This window comes from Monodelphis domestica, chromosome 4 (assembly GCF_027887165.1).
Source record: "Monodelphis domestica isolate mMonDom1 chromosome 4, mMonDom1.pri, whole genome shotgun sequence".
NCBI lineage: Eukaryota > Metazoa > Chordata > Mammalia > Didelphimorphia > Didelphidae > Monodelphis > Monodelphis domestica.
In genome coordinates, this window is record NC_077230.1 from 405,907,551 (window position 1) to 405,921,723 (window position 14,173).

At 38.4% G+C, this 14,173-nt stretch overlaps 1 protein-coding gene across 7 annotated transcripts in view; it reads left to right on the plus strand.

The window, feature by feature from the left end:
- NPHP4 (nephrocystin 4) overlaps nt 1–14,173 on the plus strand; it is a 187,610-nt gene that overhangs the window by 44,437 nt on the left and 129,000 nt on the right. For all 7 annotated transcript variants that reach the window (XM_056795926.1, XM_056795929.1, XM_056795927.1 and 4 more), the window contains 3 exons: nt 7,765–7,937; nt 8,329–8,393; nt 14,018–14,173. In XM_056795926.1, the coding sequence (XP_056651904.1) occupies nt 7,765–7,937; nt 8,329–8,393; nt 14,018–14,173 (394 nt within the window). The remainder of the gene's footprint in view (nt 1–7,764; nt 7,938–8,328; nt 8,394–14,017) is intronic.

Below are 14,173 nucleotides of genomic sequence, written 5' to 3' on the forward strand. Positions count from 1 at the left end.
AATAAACAGTATGTATGTAAAACCATCAGCAATGGGGATAAACTAGATGCATTCCCAATAAGATCAAGAGTGAAACAAGGATGCCCATTATCACTTCTATCATTTAACATTATACTAGAAACACTAGCAGTAGCAATTAGAGAAGAAAAAGAAATTGAAGGTATTAAAATAGGCAAGGAGGAGACCAAGCTATCACTCTTTGCAGATGACATGATGGTCTACTTAAAGAATCCTAGGGAATCAACAAAAAAGCTAATCGAAATAATCAACAACTTTAGCAAAGTTGCAGGATACAAAATAAACCCACATAAGTCATCAGCATTCCTATATATTTCCAATACATCTCAGCAGCAAGAATTAGGAAGATAAATCCCATTCAAAATCATCTTAGATAAAATAAAGTACTTAGGAATCTATCTCCCGAGACAAACACAGGAACTATATGAACACAACTACAAAACACTCTCCACACAATTAAACTAGACTTGAGCAATTGGAAAAACATTAACTACTCATGGGTAGGATGAGCCGATATAATAAAAATGAGCATCCTACCCACACTGATCTATTTAGTGCCATACCCATTGAACTTCCAAAAATTTTTTTTTACTGAATTAGAAAAAAACATAACAAAGTTCATTTGGAATGACAAAGGATCAAGGATATCCAGGGAAATAATGAAAAAATACAAAGGAAGGGGGCTTTGCAGTCCCAGATCTCAAAGTATTTTATAAAGTAGTGGTCGTCAAAACAATTTGGTACTGGCTAAAAGACAGAAAGGAGGATCAGTGGAATGGACTTGGAGTAGATGACCTTAACAAGACAGTCTATGACAAACCCAAAGACCCCAGCTTTTGGGACAAAAATCCACTATTTGACAAAAACTGCTGGGAAAACTGGAAGACAGTGTGGGAGAAATTAGGTCTGGATCAACACCTCACACCCTATACCAAGATAAACTCAGACTGGGTGAATGACCTGAATATAAAGAAGGAAATATAAGTAAATTAGGCGAACACAGAATAGTATACATGTCAGACCTTTGGGAAGGGAAAGACTTTAAAACCAAGCAATACAAAGAAAGAGTCACACATTTTGATTACATCAAATTGAAAAGTTTTTGTACAAACAAAACCAATGTAACGAAAATTAGAAGGGAAGCAACCAATTGGGAAACAATCTTTATAACAAAAACCTCTGACAAAGGTCTAATTACTCAAATTTATAAAGAGCTAAAGCAATTGTACAAAAAAAATCAAACCATTCTCCAATTGATAAATGGGCAAGGGACATGAACAGGCAGTTTTCAGCCAAAGAAATCAAAACTATTAATAAGCACATGAAAAAGTGTTCTAAATCTTTTATAATCAGAGAGATGCAAATCAAAACAACTCTGAGGTATCACCTCACACCTAGCAGATTGGCTAACATGACAGCAAAGGAAAATAATGAATGTTGGAGGGGATGCGGCAAAGTGGGGACATTAATTCATTGCTGGTGGAGTTGTGAATTGATCCCACCATTCTGGAAGGCAATTTGGAACTATGCCCAAAGGGCGATAAAAGACTGTCTGCCCTTTGATCCAGCTATAGCACTGCTGGGTTTGTACCCCAAAGAGATAATAAGGAAAAAGACTTGTACAACAATATTCATAACTTCCCTCTTTGTGGTGGCCAAAAATTGGAAAATGAGGGAATGCCCTTCAATTGGGGAATGGCTGAACAAATTGTGATATATGTTGGTGATGGAATACTATTGTGTTCAGAGGAATAATAAAGTGGAGGAATTCCATGGAGATTGGAACAACCTCCAGGAAGTGATGCAGAGTGAAAGGAGCAGAACCAGGAAAACATTGTACACAGAGACTGATACACTGTGGTTCAATCGAACGTAATGGTCTTCTCCATTGGTGTCAATGCAATGTCCCTGAAAAATCTGCAGGAATATAGGAGAAAAAACACTATCCACAAGCAGAGGACAAACTGTGGGAGTAAAAACACTGAGGAAAAGCAATTTCATGACTACAGGGGATGAGGGGATATGATTGAGGAGAGACCCTAAATGAACACCCTAATGCAAATACCAACAACATGGAAATGGGTTCGAATCAAGGACACATGTGATACACAGTGGAATTGTGCGCCAGCTATGGGAGGGGTGGGGAAAAGAAAATGATCTTTTTTTTTTTTCCAATGAATAATGTTTGAAAATGACCAAATAAAATAATGTTTAAAAGGAAAAAAATGGAGGAGAAACAACAACATTTATTTTATTTTTATTTCTTTTTTCATATTAACATTTTATTATCTCCAATTACTTGTAAAAAAAGTTTTTTCACATTCTGACAAATTATTCTCTTATGTGCCAGGCCCTATGCCAAGCTCTGGGGATACAAAGAAGGCCAAAAGACAGTCCTTGTCCTTGAGGACCTTACAGTCTAATGAGGGAACCAACAGGCTAATGGCTTAGGATTATTTTTTTCAATTTTGCAAAATTTGATTTTTGTGTGGCTGCAATTCTTTCTATTCATATTGCTGCACACATTCTACATATTGTTTTCTTGGTTCTGTTTATTCTACTTTCCTAGATCATTCATCACATTCCCCCTTTCTTACTGTAATGTTCCATTGCATTAAAATATCACAATTTATTTAGCTATTCTCCAGTGAATTGGTATCTACTTTGCTTCCAGTTTTGTGTTTGGGGTGACAGAATACATGGCCCCCCTTATTTGTTAGATGAGGAAACAGATGTAGAATGTTTGGACAACTCATTAGCATACTGGACTTGGAGTCAAACGACTTGGCTTTGCCACCTTCCTATTTGTGTTACCTAGGGGAAGTCACACAACCTTTTTGGGGAGCCTCAGTTTTATCATTTGCAAAATGAGAAATTTGGACTAGTTGACCTCTAAGGTCCCTTCTAGGGTTAATATTTATGATCTTCCAGTCAGAGCTAATGAATTAGCAGTAGAGCCAAGAGTAGAAGACAGATTCTTGAACTTTCAACTCAGTGCCCTTCGTCAGGGATTCATCTTCTCCATGGAAGGAAATCTTGGTTGAAATGATCAGGGAGATATTGTTTATGCACTGTTGAACTTTATCTCATGGAAAGGAATATTTTCAGGTTATTTTCTATATAAGAAATTTCCTTAGTTTCTGCTTAGCCTTTACCTGTCCTTGTAGCCCTGTGTTGTCTCTGTCTGAGAATAAAGGAACACGTGTCATTTAGGAGGTCAGGGATAATTACAGTGAAGTCCTATAAACCGATGTATTGAGCCATTCAGGAAAAGTGCATATTTTGAAGCCCAATTTTGATTCTGCCAGTCTTGGTGAAAAATGAAAACTTAGCACGAGGGCTAAATGGTGTCAGTGTGTTTTGAAGATGAAAGCATTAGGACAGAGAATGTTTAGATGATTTATTAATCTGTTTATCCTGTCATGGAGAAAAACTGTCAAATTAGATAAGTGATGAAGCTGGGTGAATAGAAGTCTCATCTAGGCTGTCACAAGTGAGTATCTCTTGGACATAATTGGCAGAGCTTGATTTGGATATTCTACTCAGATAATTCTAATTGATGAATAGAAATTTATTCTCTGATTTTACTTAATTACATTTCCAGTATAGCTCCCTTGGTTTTAGGCACTTATTTACAGCTATTGCTAAGTTGTCCTGATAAACAATTACATTTTTCGTTCACCTCCTGGAATCATATTTTAGTTGGATACAGTTAACATGTGAGTATGTTATGAACCATGAATGAACCATGAATAAGTTGAAACTTGTGTAAAAGATGACATGTCATTGGTTTAGGCCTTTTTAAAAATTACTTTGTTGGTTACATGAAAACTCCCAGGTATCTCAATCTCTTCCTCCCCTCTCTGCATCATAGAAGGTATCACCTGACAAAAATATATGCATATAAGTTATATCTTTCATGTTTCTATGTATATCAGTCTTTTCTCTGGAGGTGGACGTTCACAAGTCATTCTTCAAATATTAATTCTGTGGCTCTCTATAATGATCTCTTGGTTTTGCTTGTTTTCTTCTTCATAAGTTCATGCAGGTCTTTCCAATTTCTTTTTAAATTAACCTGATCATCATTTCTTATGGCACAGTAGTGTTCCTTCACAATCATATATTATAAATTGTTGAGCCATTCCCCAGTTGATGGACATCACCTCAATTTCCAGTTCTTTGCCACCACAAAGAGAGCTGCTATAAATATTGTGGAACATATCCATTCTTTTCCTTTTTTCCTGATCTCCTTAGGAAACAAATTCCACAGTGGTATTGCTGGGTCTAAGGATATACAATTTTATAACTTTCTGGGCATAATTCCAAATTACTTTTCGGAATGGTTGGATCAGTTCACAATTTCATCAACAGTGTATTAATGTCTCTATTTTTCCACATCCCCTTCCATATTTGTCATTTTAGCCAATCTGATAGGTGTGAGATGATATCTCAGAGTTCTTTTGAGTTGAATTTCTCCAATCAGTAATGACTTAGAATATCTTTTTATCACATTTCTCTATTTGGTTTTAGTCTTAAAGAATTGCTTTCTCCTTGACATTCCAGGCAAATGGAGTGAAAGGAAAATTAGTAAGTAAAAGTTAGAGTAATTGCCTTTGGGTCTTCAATGTTGTGAAGAACTTTTCTGTTACAGTAATTAAAGGTTGTTTATTCCCAAATACACACACTCCAATAACAGTTTTGTTTGTTATATAGTTTTGAAATTGTAAATTTGCAGGACCTTATCTTCTAACTTCCCTGTAAATCCTTTAGCAAAATACTATATGCTTCCATGCTTGATAAATATTTATCCAAAGGATGAAGCCTTTTTCTCTATAATAAAGCAATATTCAGATACCTGAGAAGTTGTCAAAAAAAAAAAAAGGTTTTATATAAACTGATAAAAAAAATTAGGAACCCAAGCCCCTTGTCAGTACAACTCTTTACCTTTCTAGAAAAAAATTTTAGCAGTTCCACTGGCCCTTGGGTCTTATCTCCCCTTGAGGCCAGAACACTCCACCGTGACTCATAGAACCAGCCAAGGGATAGGCCCGGATTGATTCTCAGTGCACATAGCCTTTTTCTAATATCTGCCATCAATAGACTAACTTTACAGAATAGATCTTTAAATGCTAAATCTAATGGTGGGTCATTTTAGATAAATTACTGAGGAGATTTTTTTTGGTTGCAAAATAATTATTTTCCATCGTCAATGAAAGGGAAAGGCATATAACCATAAATCTGGAGTTGCTGAAAATTGCCGGACCCAAGCATTCAGATAGAACCATTTCAAGGTGACCTCTAGGCTATGGGATGATTATTGTTCCATGTGTGGAATTTAGAACGTTTGTTTTACTGCGGGAGGGAAAGCATGTGGTATTTGTAAAACTGATATGCAGAGGTATAAATATAAAAGGTGCAATGATGACTAACTTACCTTTAGAGTGGGCCTCTTTAACGGTTCCTGAGCCTTTGGAAACAGAAACATAATTCTCTCTTAGTCCAACCACCTGTCAACAGTAAGTGGTCATTATTTCATCATTTTGCAATAAAAGATAATAGAATAACGATTTATATCTCATGGCTGATGTTTTAATGCGTCTCTCTGTTATCCCTTGCTGACAGTCTGTGATTACAGTAAACGTTTTCTTAGTGACACCATGGTAATGACTCGTTAATAGAAGGATTATTCCAAGTTTAAATCAAATGGTAGGAAGACTAGCCTCTGTCCCTGCAGGATCTTTGTCTTTGTGAGATTGCCTTCTCTTGGGGGCCATTGTGGTCCACCAAGACTGGGAGGGCTGAATCGACCGCCTCATTGTCCTCCAGCATTGACTTTGTACTCAAGGAAACATTTGGGTTCTGTTGCCACTGCAGCTCCACCTTCCATCTGATGCTCACGTGGACTCTTATTTCCCTGCTGGTTAGCAAACCCAATCAGCCAAACCAAGTTTCCATCTTCTGTGTCTGTGACATTTATTAGTTTTAAATAAAAAGAAGTAAATTTAATTTGGCGAAATAGAAAAGCCATCACGGAATGAAGATACTTTCATTCCCAAATGGGAAGGTACACATCGAGAGACACAGAAACAGAAATGTGAGCACATCTCGAGCTGCCTTGTGCTGTCTGTCCAAAAACAGACATTCTCACTGTTGTCAGACAGATGAGGGGAGGGAATGCAGCATGGCAGTGGTACCTCCTTGTCTTATGATTTGAGACAAATATTCAGTGATCTCAAAATGACCACCTACATGAATGCTAAAGTAACTTGCATGCTCCAGAAAAATCTCATTTTATGAACATAAAGTTCAAGATATTTTAGGCACAAAAAGATATTCGTTTATTCTTTCTGCTCAGAAAGATATTTTGTACATGAAAAAAAAAACCTCCTTAGTTTAAACAGAATTAGTCCAGAAGAATAGAATCATAGAGCTGGAAGGGACCTTAGAGAGGGATTTTTTTAGACTGATCCCTCTCATTTTGTAGATAAGGAAACTGAGACCCAGTGTAACTTACTAGAAATCATAGAACTAGCAAGTTGCAGGGCTTGGGTTAGAAATTATTTCTCAGGGCAGCTGGGTGGCACAGAGACTGGATCCCCAGTCCTGGAGTTGGGAAGACCTGGGTTCAAACCTGTCCTCAGACGCTTCCTAGCTGTGTGATCCTGGGCAAGTCACTTAACCCCATTCGCCTAACTCTTGCCTTTCTGATGTAGAGTTATTATTAGGACAGAATATAAGGGTTAAAAAAAGTTAGTTCTCCTGAGCTTTAGATTTATATTCTCATCACTGTACCACACAGTCTCATATTAATATTATTTAATGCTTTCATTTTCATGCACAAACAATTTTGTAATGTTCTATAAAATTAATGATGATATTGGAATTTCAGAATTGAATTTTTATCATCTAAACCACACAATGCTGGGCACATTAAATTATTTCAATAAATTTCTTTGTAATTGAATAAGTTATATTTCTGGGTTGATTTTGGGGGGGGGGAGTGAAAGGACGTGTTGATTTCAATATAATCCTTGTTGGTAGTAAGTCAATGGCATTGGGTACCTTTCTAGGCTCTTTCCATTATGTTCTAGTAATGTGATAAGAGTATATATCACAGATTTCCACTTGTGATTACTCCCTTGAAATGTGTTTGTTAGGCTGTAGGATATCCCAGTAGTATTTTTTCAGATGAGAGCTTAAGGCATTGATAGAGAGAGAAGCATTGTCCAGATGGGAAGTCTGTTGTACATGCCTGGATTCTAACAAAAGATTCCATAAAAAGAAAGTCAACATCTTGAACTAGTTATCTTTATTCTTCTTTCTCTAAATGGGAAAGGGTTACTTAAAGAGATCTACAGTAGTAGGAGTTCATGACTTCTGGCATTAACTTCTGGGATGAAATTGAAATCTGTCCAGTTCTTCTTGGCAGCTGGTGGGGTAGTGCAAAGAACTCTAGACCTAGGAAGGAAGAACTGAGTTCACATCTTGGGATGTATTTCCTGGCTGGGTGAATGTGGGCAAGTCACATGACTTCCCTGGGCCTCAGTTTCCTCATTTGCAAAATTAGTATAATAATAGCACTACTCCCCAGGGTTGTTTTGAGGATCAAATGAGATAGTAATTGCAAAGCATTGTGTTCATCTTTAAGTGCAGTATGAATAGCAGCTATTCATTTCCTTTTCTGAGTATGCTATATAAGCCTTAGCTGGTTGATCTGGATGTTGACATTTCATTCCTCTGTTTCAGCCTGTGTATTTCCACATGTCTTTAAATAATCCAAACCTTATTGCGGTGGTAGAAGTTGTTGCCGAAGGCAAGAAACGAGATGGGAGCCTCCAGACAGTGGCCTGTGGGTTTGGGATTCTGAGACTCTTCAGCATCAAACCAGAGACTCCTGATTCTCCTGCCCAGGACAGACGGTAGCTGTTCCATAACTGTGCATGCCTTTCTCTGGGACCTGTCCATTGTAGGCCTGACCACTGCTAATTCTGGAGAGATCAAAGGCTTCTGAATCTATAAGTACTGGTGGATTGGGGCTAGCTGGAACAGTGGAGACAGAGCCTACCCAATATATGCAGGCAAGGTTCACAAGGTCATCCCCAAGGTCACAGGGTTTTCCTGTACTTCCAATTTCAGAATTTGTACTTGGGTTTTCCTGTACCTCCAAATTTCATCTATTTATCTACCTCTCATTAACAAAATACAGTAAGTAGGGAAGAGATAGTATATGTCCCTGCTTTTTTGAGAAGATAAAGGATTGAATTATGTTGACTGCAGGAAGAATTGTTGTATTTTGATCTTATTTTCTAGGCTGAGACTCTATCACGGCACCCCCAGAGCCCTCCTGCATCCACTTCTTGAGGATCCTATTGAACGTAAGGCCCAAAATGTTGGAATGATTTAAAAAAGATGGCTGTCAAGGGAAAGCTCTAAGTCTGTGTTGGCAAACCTATGGCATGTGTGCTGGAGGGGGATGCTCTCTTCTCCCTTTCCACAAGTGCCTAAGGACATTTATCACATCACCTGTCCCTTTGCCCAGCAGCCCAATGGAGGTGCTTCCTCCATCCCTTGTCTGGAGTAAGGCGGGGGTGGGCGGGTTGGGGTGGCAGGTTACATGCAGCGTGAGTGTTGCAGTTTGGGCACTTGGTCTCTAAAAGGTTTACCATCACTGCCCTAGGTACTTACCTAGAGCTTCTCTAGTGTGCTATTCATTCTTAGGCCTTCTCAGATACAGTTAATTTCACATTTGAAATGCCTTGAGTCCAAAACGCCATAGGCTTGGATTTTTGACCAATTGGAACCTCTTTAGTCCCCTTCCCCAGGAAATGAAAGTTTGCTCCACTGGCCCTATGAGATGAGGCACCCACCAGGGAGTTTCTTTGGGAAAAGTTGGTGCTGCCCCAGCCTCTTGCTCTATATTCTTTAGCATCTGCCTTCAGAGTAAATGGCCATTGTTGCCCACCAGCACCTGATATCCAAGGGAGGCTTTTGCTGGTAGAACCCAGAACTTCCTCTCTGGACCTGCTGCTAATGGGACAGGTCTCAACAGGAAAGGAAGTAGTTTTGTCTGAGACCAAATGTCTCACCCTGAGAGACATCAGGAAGAGAGAGAAGGATGGAGCATGTCCAGAGCAGCAGTCCTGGGCTCTTTCATGCCCCAAACTTTGTCTCTTAGCAGATCTTCTCTTTTGTTTGGGAGATCTGTTTGTGGCAGTCAGCCTGTAACTTTGGCAAGGTCTCAGTGATGAGAGAAATTTGGAAAGCTAGGATGTTGTCTTCATATGTTAAATATGGCCCACCAGTCAGGTAAAATGAGGGAGAGATTTGCTTGGACTAAATATCAGCTTTGAGATGATTTCCAAATTGAATTAAATTAGCAAATTGCCAACTTCCCTTCTGAAAGCCCCTTAAAATCAGGCATTTTGACAGCTCAGTGGTGCTGCTGGTGTATTTATTCAGCATTCAGAATCATCCTCCGGCATTATTCAGATGCATGTCAGGAAACAATATGTAAAATAGAAAGGAAAAAAAATTCTATTAATTATACATCTTAAAGAAGTGCCAGAGAATGGGTGGTTTAGGGGGACAGTCTGAAGAGGGGTCAACAGACAACAGAAATATCAGGTGTTTTTGAGAATTTGGATGTAAGAAGCCTGAATGCACTTACCAGCTGGACCCTCCTTTACTTACTGTCTCCTGCTATCACAGCTTTGGGAAAACAGGGACAGATTGCCTTTTCACAGAAAGAAGTTTAATGAATGCTTTTTCTTACATTCATTCATTCATTCATTCATTCATTCATTCATTCATTCATTCATTCATTCATATTAAGGTTCAGACAGAATAGGGCCAAATCTCTACTAGTCATATGTTAGTTGATGAGCTTTTGTTAAGCACCTACTAGGTGCTGGGAACTGAGGATAAAAGTACAAAAAAAATGAGACCATTCCTCTTCTTAAGGAGTTTATAGTCTAGGAAGTCATACTTAAAAAAACAAAAACAAAAACAAAAAACAAACCTCTTTCTGTCTTAGTAACAACTCTAAGACAGAAGGGCAAGGGCTAGGCAATTGGGGTTAAGTGACTTGCCCAGGTTCTCCCAACTCCAGGTCTGGTGCCCTATCCACTGAGCCATCTAACTTCTCCTTTATGTATGCTTTTTAAAGGAAGGAGTGTTTCCCCTTGAAAAATAAAGGGATTCTATTAGATCAGTTTTGGTGTTTTCAAGTTTATGTGCCCAAACTGCAATTTCAAGTTGCCTGTGAGCCACCTCCCCCTTTACCTCAGAGAGTGGAAGGAGGAAGTACTTGCTTTGGGTGACTGGGCAGAGGGGTAGGACATACAAAAAATGTCCTCAGGTGCTAAGAAGAGGGGGACTGGGGCAGCTCCCCTGGTGTTAGCTTGGCACGTCTTTACTTAGCTTGGACTTCTTTACTCCTTTCTTAGGGTTTTATGACCCAAATCAACAAAAGTTTTAGTGATAGAAGATTAAAAACAAATTGGCATGTGTGCCAATACTTCAACAATGCTGTATTAGATTATTTCTTAGGTCACTCTTAGCTCAAGCATTCTATGTTCTAAGACCACTCCTGACATTCTGTGTTCTAAGCCCCTTTCCAGCTCTGACATTCTGTGTTCTAAGGACTTTTCCAGCCCTGATATTCCCTGTTCTAACATCCCTCCCAGGTCAGACATTCTGTGTTCTAAGAACCCTCCTAGATCTGATATTCTCTGAAGTAGGACCCTCCCATCTCTGTTAGTTTGGTGTTCTAAAATCTTTTCCGGTCTAATATTCTATTACCCTTTCAGCTCTGACATGTGTTCTAAGGTTCCTATGATTCCAATTTGGGGCAGGCATGCAACTTAAGGAAAGAGAATAAAATCTCCTAAATCATTTGCCCTTGTAAGCATTTGTGAATTCATGGAAATGACAGCAATTAAGGATGTCTGATCGTTGCTTTGTTTTTTACCAGAAGTTCAAATCTGGGCCTGACCACCATTGCTGTGTGCCTTGTACAGGCCCAGATGTGTTTGGTGCCTTTGTGACAAATGTTGCTTTTGAGGTGGGGCTTCCCCAACTCCATAGAATGTGACAAGCAGAGGGGCACTGGAGCAGGAAGCCTTCAAAGATTCATATGCTCTGTGATTTTATGGGATCTCTCCAGATCAAAGATTAAGTGGCAGCAGTGGAGTGGGGACAGGGAAAGTCAGATGGACAGACAAATTTCCATCAGACACACAAAAGACAACAACAAGAAGAAGCAATGAAAGCAATTCCCTATCTTGTTAGGGGACTTTTTAATTTCTGTAATGTATATATATTATGGAGAACTTAGCCACTAAAAATGTCTTGATTTTGATTTCATTTCTTCAGTGGTTTTTCTGGGTCTTCTGTATCCTTAAGAGGAAGTTAAAATTACCCTATCCTAGAGCTATTTTTTCTATAAAGCAAAAATGGATCATGTTAAGTGTTTTTTTCTTATACATTATGACAATCAGTAAATGAGATAAATTCATAAGCAGTCCTCCTTTACCCTTAGGAAAATTGTAGGTGTTCAAAGCCTAAAGAGACCTTTAAGGTCATCTATCTCTAAAGAAAAACAACTTTCACTAAAAGAATCACTCTTATTAAAAGAAGGAATGGATTTGCCACTTCTTATCTAAGCAAACACAGGAAGATGAAAAGGAAAATGTGACTTCTTTACTCCTATCTTAGGATTTTATGACCCAAATCAACAAAAGTTTTAGTGATAGAAGATTAAAAACAAATCTCCTTAAGAACTGATAAAAACAACATACGGGTGACTAAATACAATGACTAAAACAATAATAAAAATAGAAAGAAAAACAAAAAGCCTCCAAAATGAAACATTTTGCAGTTAAAACAATTAAATGGCCTCAAAGGAAAGTTGAAATTTTTCCCCTCTCTTCCTCATTTGCAGAGTTGAGGAACTATGGATGCGAAGTTTGCATATACTGTGAGTCTTCTCTAGTATGTTGACTAGTTTTACTGAACTGCATTTTTTTCTCTTAAAAATATTCTTATAAAAGATGGCTAACTGGATAGGAAGGAAAGGGAAAAATATATTTGGAAAAATAAAAGAGAGAAATGTGAATTTAAAAGAGTTTAAAATCTCTTTAGTTGCAGTTTTACTAGATCAAGTTATTAGGATCATTTTATTTTTGTGACACAGTAGCAAAGTTTTTATTTTTTAGAAAAAATGATCAATTCCTTGTTTTTTACATCACTAGAATCTCTCCCAGTATTTTCTCTCCTCGCTTCCCTTAGAGCCATTCCATATAACAAATATTATATAGTTATCTCTTCCATATTGTGACTTTCCCCATCACAGTTTTGACATATCACAAGTTGGCATGAGAAATTAAATGAGAATTTTGGGGGAGTTTTGTGGAAGCTACAGACAACACATGCAGGTCAGCAGATGACATAGAAAGTTTAGAAACTATATAGCCTAGGACCAAATGCTTAACCTAGATTTTCCAATATGGCACTGTAAAAGAAAAAAAAATCAGACTTCACTTCTGGTATTAAAGAAGGGCTAAAAAGGTTTGCATAGATCTTTCAATTTGCATTAGTGCTGTACCTCTAATCCCCCAAGATGTGGAAAGGATATCTCTGTGTGTGTGTGTGTGTGTGTGTGGTGTGTGTGTGTGTGTGTGTGTGTGTGTGTGTGTGTGTGTGTGTGTGTACATCCTTAACCTTCTGTCTGAGAATCAATACTGAGTATCAGTTCTAAGGCAAAAGAGTGGTAAGGCAATTGGAGTTTAATGACTTGCCCAGGGTCACACAGCTAAGAAAGTCTGTCACATTTGAATTCAGTACCCCCCCAGCTCTAGACCTGACTCACTATCCACTGAGCTATGTAGCTGCCCCTACAAATGATATTTTTAAAAGAAAAGACCAGTAAAGCCAAACTACATCACAAAATTCTGAAAATCTATTCAATGCTCCTCTCCCATATATTCAAAGCTATAGAGTGGAGGCATCTTCTGTCTTCTTTGGGGCTGTGCTTGTTCTATGTATTTTGCAATAGTTGCTTTCAGTTGTTTCGTCTTGGTTCTATTCATTCATATTGTTGTAGTCGTTGTGGAGATTGTTTTCTTGGTTCTGCTTCTTTCCCTTTGTGTTTGCTTCTGTGAATCTGTCCATGATCTTTGTCTCCATCATTTTTGTCGTTTCTTACCGCATAGTCATATTCTATTTGTATATCACAGTGTGTTTAGCCTTTCTCCAGTTGCTGGACACTTTGTAGTTCTTTGCCAAAAGAAAGAGTAGCAAAGTATTTTTCTTCCCAACCTAGAAAATGTCTATAATTTCTACTTGTGGTTTTTCAGAAGTGTGTATGTGTATGTGGGTGTGTCCTGTGTGTCTGTATAGCTATCAAGTTTCTCTTGCTGACTTACTGAAATCTTTTTGCCTTTAAGGATATTGATAGCTATCTTGAAATATCTGAAGGGCTGTCATGTCATTGAGACATTGAACTTGTTCAGCTTGGTTCCAGAAGGAAGAACCAGAAGCAACATGCATGATATCACAGAGACCAGACATTAAGTTGATTTGATATGAGGACAAACTTTCTGAAAAGTTTAGAATCTTTTGAAAGTAGAATGAGCTGCCCCAGTGGATAATGAGATCCCCTTCAGTTACTATCTTTTTTTTTTTAACCCTTACCTTCCGTCTTGGAGTCAATACTGGCTCCAAGGCAAAAGAGTGGTAAGGGCTAGGCCATGGGGGTCAAGTGACTTGCCCAGGGTCACACAGCTGGGAAGTGTCTCAGGCCACATTTGAACCTAGGACCTCCCGTCTCTAGGCCTGGATCTCAATCCACTGAGCTACCCAGATGCCCCCAGTTACTATCTTTATGTGGGAACTAAATGATCAATCCTCTTCTTTGGGCCAGTGCTTTAGATTGAGGTAAGAAACTGAGTTCTCTGCTAATGCTAAGATTCTGGAATTATTCTGTTTCTCTCCCTTCTAGAAAGCAAATATCTGACCCTTATTGAGAACTGCTACATTCAGTACACCTTGAAGATCCATCCTTTACTCGAGGCAGCATTTCACCTTTTTCCTGAGAACTTTCTGGTGTCTGGTTTACAGAAAATTCCTGGTTTACTACCAGCTCATGGAGAGACAA